This window comes from Cupressus sempervirens, chromosome 2 (genome assembly GCF_028749045.1).
Source record: "Cupressus sempervirens isolate cs-2001-9-10 chromosome 2, ASM2874904v1, whole genome shotgun sequence".
Taxonomy (NCBI): domain Eukaryota; kingdom Viridiplantae; phylum Streptophyta; class Pinopsida; order Cupressales; family Cupressaceae; genus Cupressus; species Cupressus sempervirens.
Window position 1 is genome coordinate 626,240,867 of NC_143119.1, and position 15,431 is coordinate 626,256,297.

Below are 15,431 nucleotides of genomic sequence, written 5' to 3' on the forward strand. Positions count from 1 at the left end.
ACTATCAGCCTTGCAGACAACCATCTAGGGTGTTAATGTGTTTGAAGTGACTGATCGAAACATTTGTAAAACATACACACTCCTTCGGGCAAGTATCACATTCTAAGAATCAAAAACTTCTATTTGGTTGTTTCTATCTATTGCTTGATCTTTTACCTATTGAATGCATATTTGCCAAACTTGGTCAATCCTAGCTTAGGGCATACTTAGCGTAGTCACTGCCTATTCCAGAAGTTGAACAAGTCGAAGCAAAACAATCGAGATCTCTTAAAGCCAAGCAGATTCAGAAATTCATGTCAGAACAACCCAAACCCAAACAGAAGTTTCACAAAGTCAAACTCAAACCATCTCAGGCCTACCAAGAACTTTCAGCCAAGAGAAAGGAACTAACACCAAGCCCTCGAATTGCCAAACTCCACAAAGCAGAGGACAAAGCTACTGACGAAGCCCTTCACGACGCCTGGTTAGATCGCACCATCCAACTTAACCAACTTCCAAGAGTTAACAATACTTATGCCTTACCAACTAGGCATGACTTCTATGATTAGAACCCCTTGTTTCTCCACATCTTCTTGCATGAGCTTCACTTTAGAGTCATCTTTGTAGGAAAGCCAACCATCCTTAGTCATCCCCTTAAGCATTTTAGCTCATCCATCTCATTTAGACAAAACCATCTAGCCAGCAATCCAAAAGCTTCGCATCCAAGCCTTCAAAATTGTTGTCACTTTGCCAAAAGTTTGCCATTCCTAACATCTTCCAAATCCACCAGCCTCACCAAGGTTATCCCTTTGACAGAGCTTTGTCTAGGGTAATCTAGCTTTGTCACTTGTTATCCCTCATCACCTTGAGCTAAAGGTTGGGATCCATAAGTGGTCAATCTTGTGTTCTTCTTAAAGGATCATTAGTCTATCCTTAAGTTGACACAATCACCACCAAGCTTGCACATAGGAAAGCAGACCTTTCGTGCTTTGGCAACATATCTTTGGAGTTAGAATCCCCAACTCAATCCTCCTTAGGTTTTATCATATAGCTTTGCCTCAACCTAGGAAATCATTTGCATAGAAAAGCCTTCCCCCCTTTTGCATCCAGCAGCATTGTTGCATCTCATCCCTAGGAACTTTCTGCATTTTCATGCCACCCATCACTCGCTTAGGCAAGAAGAAGAAGGAAATAATGGAGCCCTATCATTTGGATCCAACATCATCACTCCCCTTGAGTACTCAACCATCCTTTAGCCCAGAGAATGCTATACCATCACCTACTGACATTGAAGCTTTCATGAACCAACCAGGAAATGCAGTATTGGTGAATGCCATTATAGACAAAAATAAGGAAACAATCATGGCTAACTTTCGAAGGGACAACATTGGAGCCTTCGACTTTGGAAGACCTCCCCCTTATCAGATCCATCTCACCCCTTGTTTGAGCAACTCCCACCACCCATAGGCTCTTATGATTTGAATTATCCTCAATATGTGCCAAAAGAAGAGCCTCAACCCACCCCATATGATCCAATAGACCCAAACATACCAACCTCCACTCAAGTTGAAATCTCCCTCCCACAAGCCAATCCATCCACCACCACTCCACCATTGGTCCATACCACTCCATCCTAAACTCCCTTTGCCCAAAACACCTCACCATTCACTCCCTTCACTATTGCTGTTGCTGCTCCCCAACCCAGCCTTCCAAATCCACCCATCTCCCAAATCAGTGCTAGTATCTTTGGTCAATCTCAGCAATACACAACTAGGATGCCACCCATGGGGCCAAGTAATCAACCCTTCATCACCCCCAGCTTGTTTACCTCAGCTCAGAACACCATTCCATCATTTCCACTAGGTCCTTGGAGCTCAGTGCCATCAGCCACAAATCTACAAGCTACTACCCTCACTCCACAAAGCTATCAAACCCCACAAGCTACTACCAATGTTCTGCCAAGCTCTCAAGTGACCCAAGCTCCTACCACCCCTCTACCAAGCTTTCAAATCCAGCCACCAAGCTATCAAACCCCATCAGTTCCATTTCCAAGCTTTCAATTCCCACCACCTCCACCACCAACTAATCCATTACCAACTATTTTTCTATGCCACTTCTAGGAGGAAATCCACCACCACCAACCACCAATTACTTGGCCTCCTTTTGCATGCAAATACCTTCCCAAATGGGGGCACAACCCACCTATATTGGTCAAACTCCTCAAATCCAAAGTCAAGTTCTACACGCTCCCCGATCCTTCCCCCAAGCTTCACAACAATCTTATACCTTATCTCCACAAAGCAATCCATTTATCCCACAGCCAGTCTATGTTCCTCAATCCCAACCTCAAATCCAATATCAGCAGCAAGCCTCGCAACACATGCAGCAATATGTGCCACCTCCACCTCAGCAACCCATCATCCACCATTCAGTTGCCCAAGCCATGTACAATCCCTACCAACCCATACCTCAAAGCCATCCATATTCCATTGCCCCATCTAGCACATACCTACCTCAGGGAACCCCAGCCATCACCCATTAATTTAGAATGGGAAGCCATGAAAACAACTTTCAAGAACATCCAGGAGGGAAATGATCCAAAAACCTTCAAATTTGAGAATGTGTGTCCTTACCCATTTGACAGAGCCATTACCATGACACCATTCCCCAAGCATTTTCAGACACCCAAATTTGACAAATTTAGAGGAAAAGGAGACCTTGTCACACATATCAAAGAATTTTACATGCACTGCTAAGAAGTAGCATACGATGATGTCTTCCTCTTGCGTCTCTTTCCCAAAAGCTTGGCCGGACCAGCTCTTGAATGGTTTTATAGAATACCATATGGCACAATTAAAAACTTTGCTGAATTGTCTAAGGCATTTGTAGCCCAATATGCCCATCTTGTTGAAACAGAGCTATCAGTAGTTGATCTTGTCCACACTAAGCAAAAAGGTGGAGAAAGCCTTCCTGAATATCTGCAAAGATGGCAAACCCTTACCACCCACATATCTTGCACCTTACCAAAATGCCATTTGGTGAAAATGTTTATTAATAATGCCCATCCTAACTTGGCTCACCACATGACCATGAACTATTTGCAGACCTACAAAGATATCAAAGAGAAAGGAATGATCCTTGAGCAAGGACTCATTAAAGATGGTGTGGTCAAAATTTACAAGGAAGCCAACCAAAATCAATCAAAATTCCAATGACAAGTCTAGGTATTGGAACAAAAAAAAGCATGTTGCAACAGATGGCGTTACTGACACCAGACATGTGAATATTGTTGGTCCTTCTCAAAACCAGTCCAACCCACCATATCAACCAAACAATCAACAAGCTATCAACTACCAACAGCAGAATAACCAAAGCTATCAAAACCACAATCCAAGACTAAACTTTCAAGGGTCTAGCAATCAAGCTAATGCCATCAATGTAGCTATAGGACAAAAGCTCAGATTCCAACCTGCACCTAGAAATTATACACCCCTTGGTGAACCTTTGGATGTCATTTTTGAGAGATTAGTCAAGGAAAATCTCATCAAATTTCCTCCTACCCAGCAAATCGACCCAAGCCAATCCAAAGCTACATGGTACAAAGACAATGAGAACTGCAAATTTCATAGGGTAAAAGGTCACACCACCCTCAGATGCATGAAACTGAAAGATTATGTGCAGGACCTCATTAATCGGAAAGAAATCATTGTTGGTGCCCAAACCTCTCCTAATGCAGGCTTACAGATCTATCAAAATGCTTTTCCTCCTCACAACAACCAAAATCTTGGAAAAGCGCCTATCCAAGACTAACAACAACACTAACAACAACAACAACACTAACAACCGCCAGCCAAACCAACAGCATGGGAAGAACAATGACCACACTTCATCCTACATAGACTATGGTAGCCTCACAAGTTGTATATCCAAGAAAGAGCCTTCTGTCAATGTTATCAATATCCAAGGACCAAACAATGAGTGTGTAGCCACCACTCGAAGAGTGCAATTTAACATCGCAGGCCCACCAGTTTCACCAGCACCATCAGCTCCATCAAAAAGCCAGTACAATATCTTGGAACACCTTGGGAACATACCAGCCCAAAATCTCCATTTTAGACCTTCTTCGCACCAATCTTGTGTACAAGAACATCCTTGATAGTGCTCTTATAGAATCCTGTGTCCCTTCAGATATCAACGCTATTGATTTTCGTAATCTTGTTGGACACCTATCCTCCTCATGTGCCCTATCATTCAAACCCACCAACATACCCGTGGTCGAGCCAGATCATACCCTTTCGCTTCGCATAGCCATCATGGTATCTAATTTTGCCGTGAAAAGAGTAATGATAGATAATGGATCAGCCTTGAATATTTGCACCCTAAAATTCATAAAATAAGCTGGGTATATTGAGGTAGATATCATTAGTGAGGTTATCACCATCAAAGCTTATGACAACTTGGAAAGAACCACAGAAGAAACCATTTTGCTGCCAGTCAAGGTTGGGCTAGTCATCCAAGAGACACTCTGCCATGTTATTGATCTAAACCTACCATTTAACATCCTCCTCGGTCACCCATGGATTCATGCCATGAAAGCTATTCCATCCACTTACCATCAGTGCATCAAATTTCCACATTAAGGCACTGAGGTAACCATCCATGCCAATCTAGAACCCTTTGCTTACTGCAATGCGGTTGAAGCTTCATATACAAACCATTTCCCTGGAATTGATATCGGCACATCCATCGCTAGCTCATCCCACACTTGTAATGACCCAGAAACCATCCTCGCCTCCACCCTATCTACCGTGAAGATCAATAACAAAGGTTGTGGAGAGTATAGTCTGTCAGATGCATTTGCTATCGGGGCACTCCCACTTGATCCACATGCCCATGGACGACCGACATATTACAAAGCTAAGGAGATTCCACCTCCTCGATACAAACAGTTTGGCCCAACAACCTTTGTATCCTCGAAAATCCCTCTTCATGAGGAGCTCACTCCAGATATCAACAATTGGTTACATAAGGATGCACCTCAAAGAAATCAAGCACACCTTGATCACTTTAGCTAGAAGTATCCCCAAGAACATAAGCTCATCACTGACAAATGGAACTATCAAGGTGGTGGTCTAGGACTAGAAGAAAGAGGCATGCAGTGCCCCATCGACGCACACAAGTGGGAATCGAAGTCAGGCCTTGGCTTTGGCATACCCACAATTGGGGGCACCAATACAGACGGTCACGCTTTTTCGAACATTCAATGCGACCTTGTCGAAATTGAAGACATTCCTAAGGAAGTTGAAAAGAGAGCCTACGATGATATACCAGACCAAATCTCCCTTGGAGACTCTGTTCTCCAAGAACTATCCATCCACCTCATTGACCTACCACTCGCCCATCCACAACTCATAGATTGGGACCAACCAAGCGTAATACACATTGATGAGTTCACATCAGAGGAAGCGCTTCTAAGATTCATGGGAGCCAAAACTCCTCATAAGAAAACAAAGCTAGATTCTGCCTATGTCTACAAGCTAGATCCCAAGGGGTATTTTAGAGAAAATCCCCAACCTAGTTCCGATACACCCAAAACTGGAACTAAGGTGAATCTGAGACTAGCTAAGGCAGTGAAGAGAACCCCTCAGCAAGAACATCCAGAGCCACAAGCAGAACATGAGGATTTAGCATTACCTCCTCAAGATAATCGACCAGAGGTTTCTTCTATTCTAATTGAGGATACTAAAGAAGTCAACATCGGTTCTTCAGAGATCCCCAGACTTGTTCACATTGCTGCATCCCTATCACAAGACCAAGCTGATCTCCTCTTTGAGGTCTTAAGAGAGAACATTTGCTGATTTACATGGTCATATCAGGACATGCCAGGACTTGATCCAAAGCTTGTAGTTCATCATCTTGCAGTCGATCCAAAGATCAAGCCCGTCAGACAAAAGCTTAGAAAAATGCACCCCAAGGTGGCATTACTAGTCAAAGTTGAATTAGAAAGAATGTTAGCTGCTAAGGTTATCTGACCTATCGACTATTTAGAGTGGATCTCCAACATGGTCCCCATCACTAAGCCTTCTGGTGACATCAGAATCTACACTAATTTCAGAGATCTTAACAAAGCTTGTCCAAAAGATGATTTTCCCTTGCCCAACATAGATATAATTGTAGATCTTATAGCTGGACATGAAATTGTGTCCCTCATGGATGGATTTTCTGGGTATAATCAAATCAAGATTGCAGAAGAGGATCAGCATAAGACATCATTCACTACCCCTTAGGGAACCTTTTGTTACAACATGATTCCTTTTGGCCTAAAGAATGTTGGGCTACCTATCAAAGAGCTATGACAACCATTTTTCATGATCTCATCCATAGCATTTTGGAGGATTATGTGGATGATATCTTGGTCAAATCTCATACCTTCATGGATCATCTTGCTGACCTGGAGAAAGTCTTTGATAGGTTAGCCAAATATCATCTCATGTTGAATCCCAAAAAATGTGTCTTTGGGGTCACATCTGGTAAGCTTCTAGGCTTTATAGTCTCTAAACGAGGTATAGAAATTGACCCCAAGAAGGTTAAGGCTATCTTAGACATGCCTCCGCCCCAGACACTATGACAGCTTCGCTCTCTTCAGGGAAAGCTTCAATCTGTCCGGCGCTTCATCTCCCAGCTTGCAGATAAGTGTGCACCATTTTCACATTTACTGAAGAAGGATGAGAACTTCAAGTGGGATCCTTTATGTCAGCGTAGCTTCGATCAGCTCAAGTAGTATCTCACCAATCTCCCTATCTTGGTTCCACCAGTTCTTGGTCGTCCCCTAATTTTGTACATATCAACAACGCCTACTGCTCTAGGGGCACTTCTAGCACAACTTGATGACTATAGCAGAGAAAGAGCCATCTACTACATCAGTAGAACCCTAGTTGGTTATGAACTCAATTATACTCCTATGGAAAAAGCTTGTTTGGCAGTTGTTTTCTCAACTCAAAAGCTTTTCCACTACATGCTAAGTCATACCATCCAACTAGTCTCCAAGATCGACCCTCTCAAGTATATGCTCTCCAAAACAGCACTTACAGGCCGTTTGGCCAAATGGGTTATGCTCCTTAGCAAATTTGACATCTAGTATGTGGACAAAAAGGCAATCAAAGGGCAAGCTATAGAGATCACCTAGCTGATGCACCTCTAATAGATGCATATCCTTTGATCACAGAATTTTCAAATGAGCATATCTATCTAATTGAAGAACAGCCTCCGTGGAAACTTTATTTTGATGGCTCATACACATCTCATGGATTAGGGGCAGGAATATTGTTGGTCACACCTCAAGGGGATTACATTCCAAAAGCCTTCAAGCTACAATTCCCTAGCACCAACAATATAGCTGAATATGAGGCTCTCATAGCAGGATTAAAGATAGCTGTAGAATGGAACATTACTGAGTTACAAATCTTTGGTGATTCTCAGCTCATCATCAAGCAAGCCCTAAATGAATATCAAACCAAAGATGAAAATCTATTACCCTAAAAAGAGCTAGTTGATCAGCTAACCCATCATTTTACAAAGCTTCAGTTTACACAAGTGCCTCGAATACAGAACAAAGCAGCATATGCTATGGCTACTATAGGCTCGCTCTTGGAAATTCCCCAAGCAGCTACACAGTATGAGTTTTTAGTCGAGCAGCTCCTCACACCTGCCTATGCGAATGAGGATTCAAACCATGTTTGTATCTTGGTTGGTCCCCAATCCCCTTGGTACCATGAGATTCACACTTACCTTAACAATGGTAACATATCCCCTCACCTCACACGTACCCAACACCAGAACCTCATCTGAAAATCATCCCGCTATGTTATCATAGCCAATACCCTATATCATCGGGGTTATCACGATACTCTCTCACAATGTTTAGACCAAAATGAGGCCGCGATGGTGTTAAAAGAAGTACACTCCGAACTTTGCGATGCCCACACGAGTGGTATTGTCCTAGCGCGACAAATCCTTAGAGTAGGCTACTATTGGCCTACCATTGAAGAAGACTCTTGTGACTTTGTCAGAAAGTGTCTCCCATGTCAGCAGCACGCAAATCTTGTGCATGCTCTAGCACAGGATCTACAACCTATTGCACCACCTTGGCCTTTTGCTTGTTGGGGCCTTGATCTAGTTGGAACTATCACACCCCTCTCATCTGATGGACATAAATGGATAATAACAGCTACAAACTATTTCACTAAATGGGTGGAAGCAGTCCCCCTATTCTCAGCTACAAGAGTTCAGGTCTCCAAGTTCATCTTGTACCACATTGTTTGCCGCTTTGGCATCCCATCCACCATTTTCATCGACCACGGAGGTAACTTTGAAAATCTCAACATGGAAGAATTATGTACTTCCCTTCGCATCCATCATCACTTTTCTAGCCCATATTTTCCACAAGGTAACGGCCAGGCAGAGGCAATTAACAAAACCCTCCTCAAAATCCTAAAGAAAGTTGTCAATGATTCCGGCCTCGATTGGCACCTACAAATAAATCCAGCCCTATGGGCCTATCGAACTTCCTTCCGTACATCCACAGGCACAACTCCATACTCCCTAGTCTATGGTGCCAAAGCGGTACTACCTATAGAGGTTGAACTTCCCTCCTTGCGCATATCTTTGCAAGGGCAAATATCAGATGAAGAATACAGAGTAGCTCGGCTCACGCAGCTAGATCTCTTAGACGAGAAGCAACAACAAGCCTATAATCGTCTCGCAGTCTATCAAACTCGTCTCAAAAGGAATTTCAACAAGAAGGTGCTTCCACAACACTTTCAGCCAGGTGACATGGTCCTCAAAGAAAACATGAAAGTCCAAGCAGATCGAGAAAAGAAAGGCAAGTTTGAACCTACATGGCTTGTTCCATATGTTGTCACTGCATCTTTTGGCTCTGGAGCTTATTAGCTCTCTACACCAGAAGGAGAACTCTTGAATGATCCTACTAACATCATTCATCTCAAGAAGTTCTATGCTTGAAGATCCTTGGTATACCCAACTTTTGAAAAATAAAAAAATAAAATAAAAATAGTAAAGATAAATAAGCATCCAATGGTGAAAACTTGACAATTCAAGTGCCTTGGATAGGTACCTTGGTGAAAACCTGGTAATTCAGGCACCTTGTGTACTAAGACTAATCCATTATCTATCACTATCCTATCCCTCATCCATCCACCCACCATCCCATAACACACCTGCTTGTTCCTTTGGTTTTCCAACCAAATATCCAAAATCTGATGAAGCTTGTAAATACCTCCTGTACAGCTTGTAAATCTTGTACCTCAGCTTGTACATTTTGTACCAAAGCTTGTAAATCTTGTATCCTCCCTTGTATCGTAGCTTGTATATCCAAATCTTGTCCAAAGCTTGTACCATATTCTAGCTTGTAAATAATCTTGTATCCTAGTTTGTATCCTATCACATGCCCACAAAGAATCCTATTTTCACTTAAGCTTTTCGCAAACCATCTACCTATCTGCCTATCAACTATTGCAGACATCCCACCCTTCACAAACATTTCCATCTCACAAAAACCCAAACATGAACAACCTTGTACATTTGTAACATATCTTGGTCCGTCAGCTTGTACATCCTCTTTAGCTTAGTACCATTGTATCTATCCAACTTTCGTGTCAATTCCTCCTTGATCAGCATCTTGCACACATCGCACAACGCTTGGTTAGCTATTCCAATGCATCCTTTAGCTAGATCTCCTGTCACCAAAGTGTTATCCTTCTTAGTTCAGCTTGCCAGATGCATCACTCATCCAGATCCATCAGCTTAGGTGCTCTCCGATAGATCCTTGCAGGATATAGCTTTTCTCATGTCTGATCTTGGTCCGTTAGTACCTCGTCCTACCCATCTTGTTGGCAAATGGTTCTCTTTTGGATTTTCACTTTCTTTTGATTTGGGATCTTCCCTTTTGGGTCTTGAAGTATCTTTTCCAAACAATCTTTTTGTTCCCTCCTCAAAGTTGCCACGATCTTCCATATCATGGTATACCGCGAATGGGGCAATCTGGGCGTAAGGTCTTGATCAAGTCTTTTGTTTGTTTTTCTTTTCTGCTTGTGGGTTACCCAGTGTCGGTTCCACTCTGATTCTTTCGAGATTCATGTGTGATGCTGGGGCAATCCTTGCGTGTTTGTTTTGAGTCAGTCCGTCAGTCCTCTGGACAGTTGGTGAAAAGGCTTTGAAATTCTTGGTAACCTTGGCAATTAACCAACAGTCCTATAGCAAATCTAGTGCTCAACTACATGGTGGTACTTCTCTTTGAAGTATCCCCCTGCTCAAAAAGCTTCAATGGACTCCCTTCATCTCCATTATCCCCCATCCATATCCAGCATCTGTCTCTCCTACCCTAGCTTGTGCAACTGTATCTCTTTGAATCAATCATCACTCTTAGCTTTAGGAATCCACAATCCTAGTCTTAGGGATCCACCAATCCAATCAATCCACCAAGCCTCATCTTTCGAGATCCACAATCCTAGTCCTAGGGATCTCCGAAACCCATCTTCCACCAATTTGACTCTTTGAAATCCTGTTGCATCAGCTTTTTAATCCCCTCATCCATCTCCCTATCTTGGATTCCTTTTTATAGCACTTCGCTCCTTCATCCTCCCCCCAATCCTGAAAGTCTTAAGCTTATTTACTCTTGTGCCTCTGATTTTCCCCTTTATCATTTTCCCATAGTCAGAGTTTGAGCTAATTTAGCCTCTTCTCTTAAGCCACTCTTCGTCCTCCCATCCTGGATTCTTGTATTTTTCAAGAAGCCGTCGAGCCTCATTTTCTCTCCCCGCCACCTTCGTGAGGGGGCATCTCTATGTCTAGTCTCTCCTCTTCTTATCCGAAACTGGGGCAACCTTGTTGCTAAAACATCTTCCTCGTGTCTTCTTCATTCGAACTTCTTTGAAATAGTGTTGTCTCAACACTATGTCAAAGAGGGGCAAAATGTAGACACCTAAATTTGATTACACCGCTTTGGTAATCCCATTTAGTTATCTCTAAAGGCATCATTAATTAAATTCCTATTTAATTAATCCTTTGCCATCCCCTAGCTAATTAATTTAATTAATTATCTATAGTCCTAATTGATAAATCAAATAACCTATTATTTATCAATTAATCCTATTCTTCTATCTAATTTCAAAATTCTCATTTATTAAATAAATCTATTTGATAAATAAAGCCCTCAAATCTAATAACCCCTAAACTATCCTAAACCCCCTTTTTAGCCTAATCCACCCCATCCACCCATACTAACCAAGCTTAGCCACTAACTCACCCACCCTCCTTGAATGCCATCCACTTGCAAATCTCTAACAAGCTTAGTCTAATCCTAAATCACCTCTAATCCCCCCCCTAACCTTGTCACATTCCCTAAGTAAGTTTAAGACTTTCCTAAGCCAAGGAAAGTCAACAATCTCAACTCCCTCCAAAATATCCCAACCACTAAGCTTTGAATGCTCTTACAAAGGCCATAAAGACTCTTACAAGCCCATTCATTGATCTTACAAGCCATTATGAAGGGTCTTTATGAAGATATTATCGCTTGAGCCTCCTTTGTTGACTCATCCATCCCCTTGCCTCCATCCACTCACCCTGTGACATGTTTCACTCCCTGATTGGTGCTAAACAAGCACAATCCATGTGCTCCCTTTTGAGTGCATCCTAGCCCTCCTTAAGCTTTCATCTCTCCTTGCATCTTAACCCTCCATCCCTCAAGCCCTTAGCCTATAAATTGAATCCCCTCCCAAGCCATTTCATCACAATCCTTGAGTTAAAGTTATAATGCTAGTTTGAGAAACCAAAGCCTTTAACCATACCCTTATGATGCCAAATTGAGAGCTCACAAAGCTACCAATTTGCCATTTTCCATCTCCATTGAAGCTAGTTTTGAGAACCTTGAGCATACATACCAAATCTAAGCAAATAGACTCATCCCTAAATCAAGTGACCATCCTCATTGGGAGAGCCATTCTATGGCTCATATTCTTATTTGAGAGTTTCACTTTGTTTCTCATATATGTTATGGTTTTTATGCTAGTTAATGCTTTGTTCTCTTAATAGATTAGTATTTCTTGCTAACATATTTCTCATATACACTATTAGCCAATTGTCAACACTTGCATTGGGTAATACACACAATCAATGAAATTTAAAGTCTCACCCTGAACAAAAACTCTTTTTTTGAACAATAAAGATCCTTTTGTTTTATTGTTAAGAGATTTATATTAAAAAAATCATGTATTTTAAAATTGTATAAAAAAGGTTATTTTGTACATCAAATATTTTAAATTAAACTAATGTATTCCTATGCACACAAATTGTTCATTGCAATATATTAACCTATATAAGTTTCTATAGGTGTTACCTATGCACCTTTTTTTGGCGCAAGTGGTAGTTTATATAAATAAATATCATCATAGTAGTTCACATGCAAGTCAAAATAAGGACAAAATGGAATGCTGAAAAATCAATACCTCACACTTTTCCTCTATGTTTTAGATTCATTGCCATTGAATTGTCTCTGATACAATGACTAATGTATGATTTATGTGATTATGCATAAAAGTTGACCAATACCCTAAACCTAACCTGATTCTATCTACACACATCTTGAGAGAACAATTCTTTTATTTTATCCATTCCTCTACCTAAATTGATTCTTCAAAGCTAAAAATGATCTTTCAACCTTTCACTTTAAACAATGGAACAAGGGTTTGATAAACAAAAGATAATTAGGTAGTAAAACTCCTTAAGACTTCATTAATGTTGTTAGAGTAATAAGGTATTTTCTTATTAATTAAATCATTTTGATTTAATTATTAAGTCACTTATTATCTATAATTTACTTAAGCTAAACTTTAAACATATACAATAATTAATTATTAATTATTATAATGCAACCCAAGTTAGTTACCTTATAGGGTTTTTTCCTTTTATAAGGATTGATCTCTCTTTGTAATTTACACAATACATTCAATTCATTCAATACAATAATAATTTATGTTTTGCACATCAAGAATGTCTCATCTTCTGTGGATCTCTGATTTCAAGCCTCCATAGCTTTGCTTCTCTCTTTTTATGACAGGTGTTTGCAAGCAAGTGATTCTTGGGAGATGTGGGTTGAGCTTTCCTCAACTTTAACTAATGTTAATTTTTACACAAAGCTAAATCCTACAAAACAAAGCAAACCACTAGACTTATATAACACAAGACACAGTTAAGCTATGCCACAAATTTTGAAGAGGAATCGTCGTGATTAGTCCAACATTTTCATCATCAACGTTTCAAATCATACTACATGATCCATCATCAGAATAAATTTTGCTCTCTAGCTATTACTTCATCCTCGTGATGGATGATGTTTTATGATCCTAAATATACGTGATAAAATGTCATACACAATTTAGTCCATAAATGTAAGAATCAAAACAAACCAACTCAAAACATATAGAATCACCCACTATTTCTATTGTGAAATAGATAACAAATTCATTAATATAAATGTAAAAATCAATTCCCATACATAAATTCAATCCAATAAATAATAATAATAATAATAATCAGCTTGACCATTTGTTAGAGTTTGCCTACCATAGATTTGATCCTTCCACCAAATTTTGATGAGAGAGAATCATCTTCAACAAACTACCTCCAACAAGCCCCAATTTCAAAAGCGTAATTAGTGTTATTGCATGGCTTTCTTGAGTCAAATTAGTGAATTACCTACTCTAGTTAGTTTACCTGGGCCAGAAGCATAGTTGTCCTTAAGAATGATAAAAAGGAATTGGTGGTAGGGGTTTGGTTGTATTGTTTGTTCGAGCACACAAGAGTGCTCGTCTTTGTTGGGTTTTCTGGTTTTGCATAGTCGTGTGAGCAGACATGCCTTCCCTAAACATATCAACAAATGTATGTCTGGATGGAGTTAACACTTCGGGGATACTCTCCCAACTAAGCAAATCTGTTGCCCAGATAATCGGCAAGCCAGAAGCTGTAATTGTTTCTATTTAGTCCTCTTTTTCATTTGGGGTTTTCATACAAGCCTTGTTGTTGCATCTTTGATATATAAATTTGTGTTGCATCTTTGATATATAAATTTGTGTTGCAGTATGTGATGGTGCAGCTGAAAGGATCGGTTGCAGTTTCATTTGGGGGAACTGAGGACCCAGCAGCCTATGGGGAATTGGTGTCCATTGGGGGGCTCAGCGCTGACACAAACAAGAAATTGAGCGCAGCCGTTGCCAGCATTCTCGAATCCACGCTCTCTGTACCAAAGACCCGATATTACCTCAAATTCTACGATGTTAAGGTTGGTTTGTCCGTCTTTTGTTTCTGTTTTGACTTGTTTTAGCGTTTGGTATTCTGAATTCCGTTGCCTTTTGTTGGGATTGGGACAGGGTCAGTCATGCACAGAAAATGTTCAATGCTTGCATGGTATACATCAGTAGTATTAAGAGATTGTTTCAGTTTCAGCCCCTGTCTGCCTATCTCTATCACAGGCAAGCAATCACTGGCTGTTTGATAAGCACCCATCCACACCTTTTTGTTTCACTAGGATTTTTGTTTCTCTCTCTTCTTTTTGGTTGGGGTTTATTACGGCCTGTCATTCTGGGTTTGTTTAGATTTTGGGTTTCAGAGGTTTTTCATCTCATGCATTTGATTGGCTCGAATTCAAGGGCCCTTTTTTCCAGAAGAAACTAAAGACGTTTCTGGTTGTTGGCAGGGGTCCAATTTGGGGTATAATGGAAGCACTTTTTGATGCCGAAATTCTTTTAATGCAAGCTACATCTCCGTGGAATCGAAACTTGCCTATAACAATGGATGATGTCTTCTGGTTTATTTAAGAGTTAAGAGACCTTTAATTTGTTTTGGTATCCTTGTTTACTTTTAGTTTCTTTGCCTACTGTTAACTTGCATGTCAACTCCATTTGTTTGGCGGGAGGGAGGATGCTTTTTGCCTACAGTACACATGATATGAAACAGGCACAGATTGGGCCAATGGTGCTTGTGTATTTTCATTTGTAAATGCTGTTTTACTTAAAACTTTAGAAATAATTGAGAGATGGCTATCTTGATTTGACTTTATATTAGAAGATACATATGTGGCATGAGTTGCATGGGAATCATTCTCTTAGGAAACACTTAATTCTGTTTTTGCTTCATTCGATCAAGAAATTAATAACCTAGACCTACCCTTAAGGATGCGTGCCATTTTTTCGCTATTTCCAGTTAAATGGCAATGGGCCTTCAATTTTTCAGTACAGCGACCGATTTTCAAGAACCTCGTTGAAAAGTAATACAAAATATTTTAGAAATGGAAAAAATATTAGAAATGATATAATGATAACACTTGGCCACAAGATCGGTTGAAGTTCTCTTTAGGAAAAGTACTTCAAATTAAATTGTAA

The 15,431-nt window shown here is 40.5% G+C and overlaps 1 protein-coding gene across 1 annotated transcript; it reads left to right on the forward strand.

Annotated features, from left to right (window-relative positions):
- Positions 1 to 13,830: 13,830 nt before the first annotated feature.
- Positions 13,831 to 15,108, forward strand: LOC149574930 (uncharacterized). Its single transcript, XM_089814783.1, has 3 exons — positions 13,831 to 14,016; positions 14,132 to 14,332; positions 14,747 to 15,108. The coding sequence occupies exons 1-3, from the start codon at positions 13,906 to 13,908 to the stop codon at positions 14,780 to 14,782; spliced, it is 348 nt and encodes a 115-aa protein (XP_089670909.1). The 5' UTR covers positions 13,831 to 13,905; the 3' UTR covers positions 14,783 to 15,108.
- Positions 15,109 to 15,431: the final 323 nt, after the last annotated feature.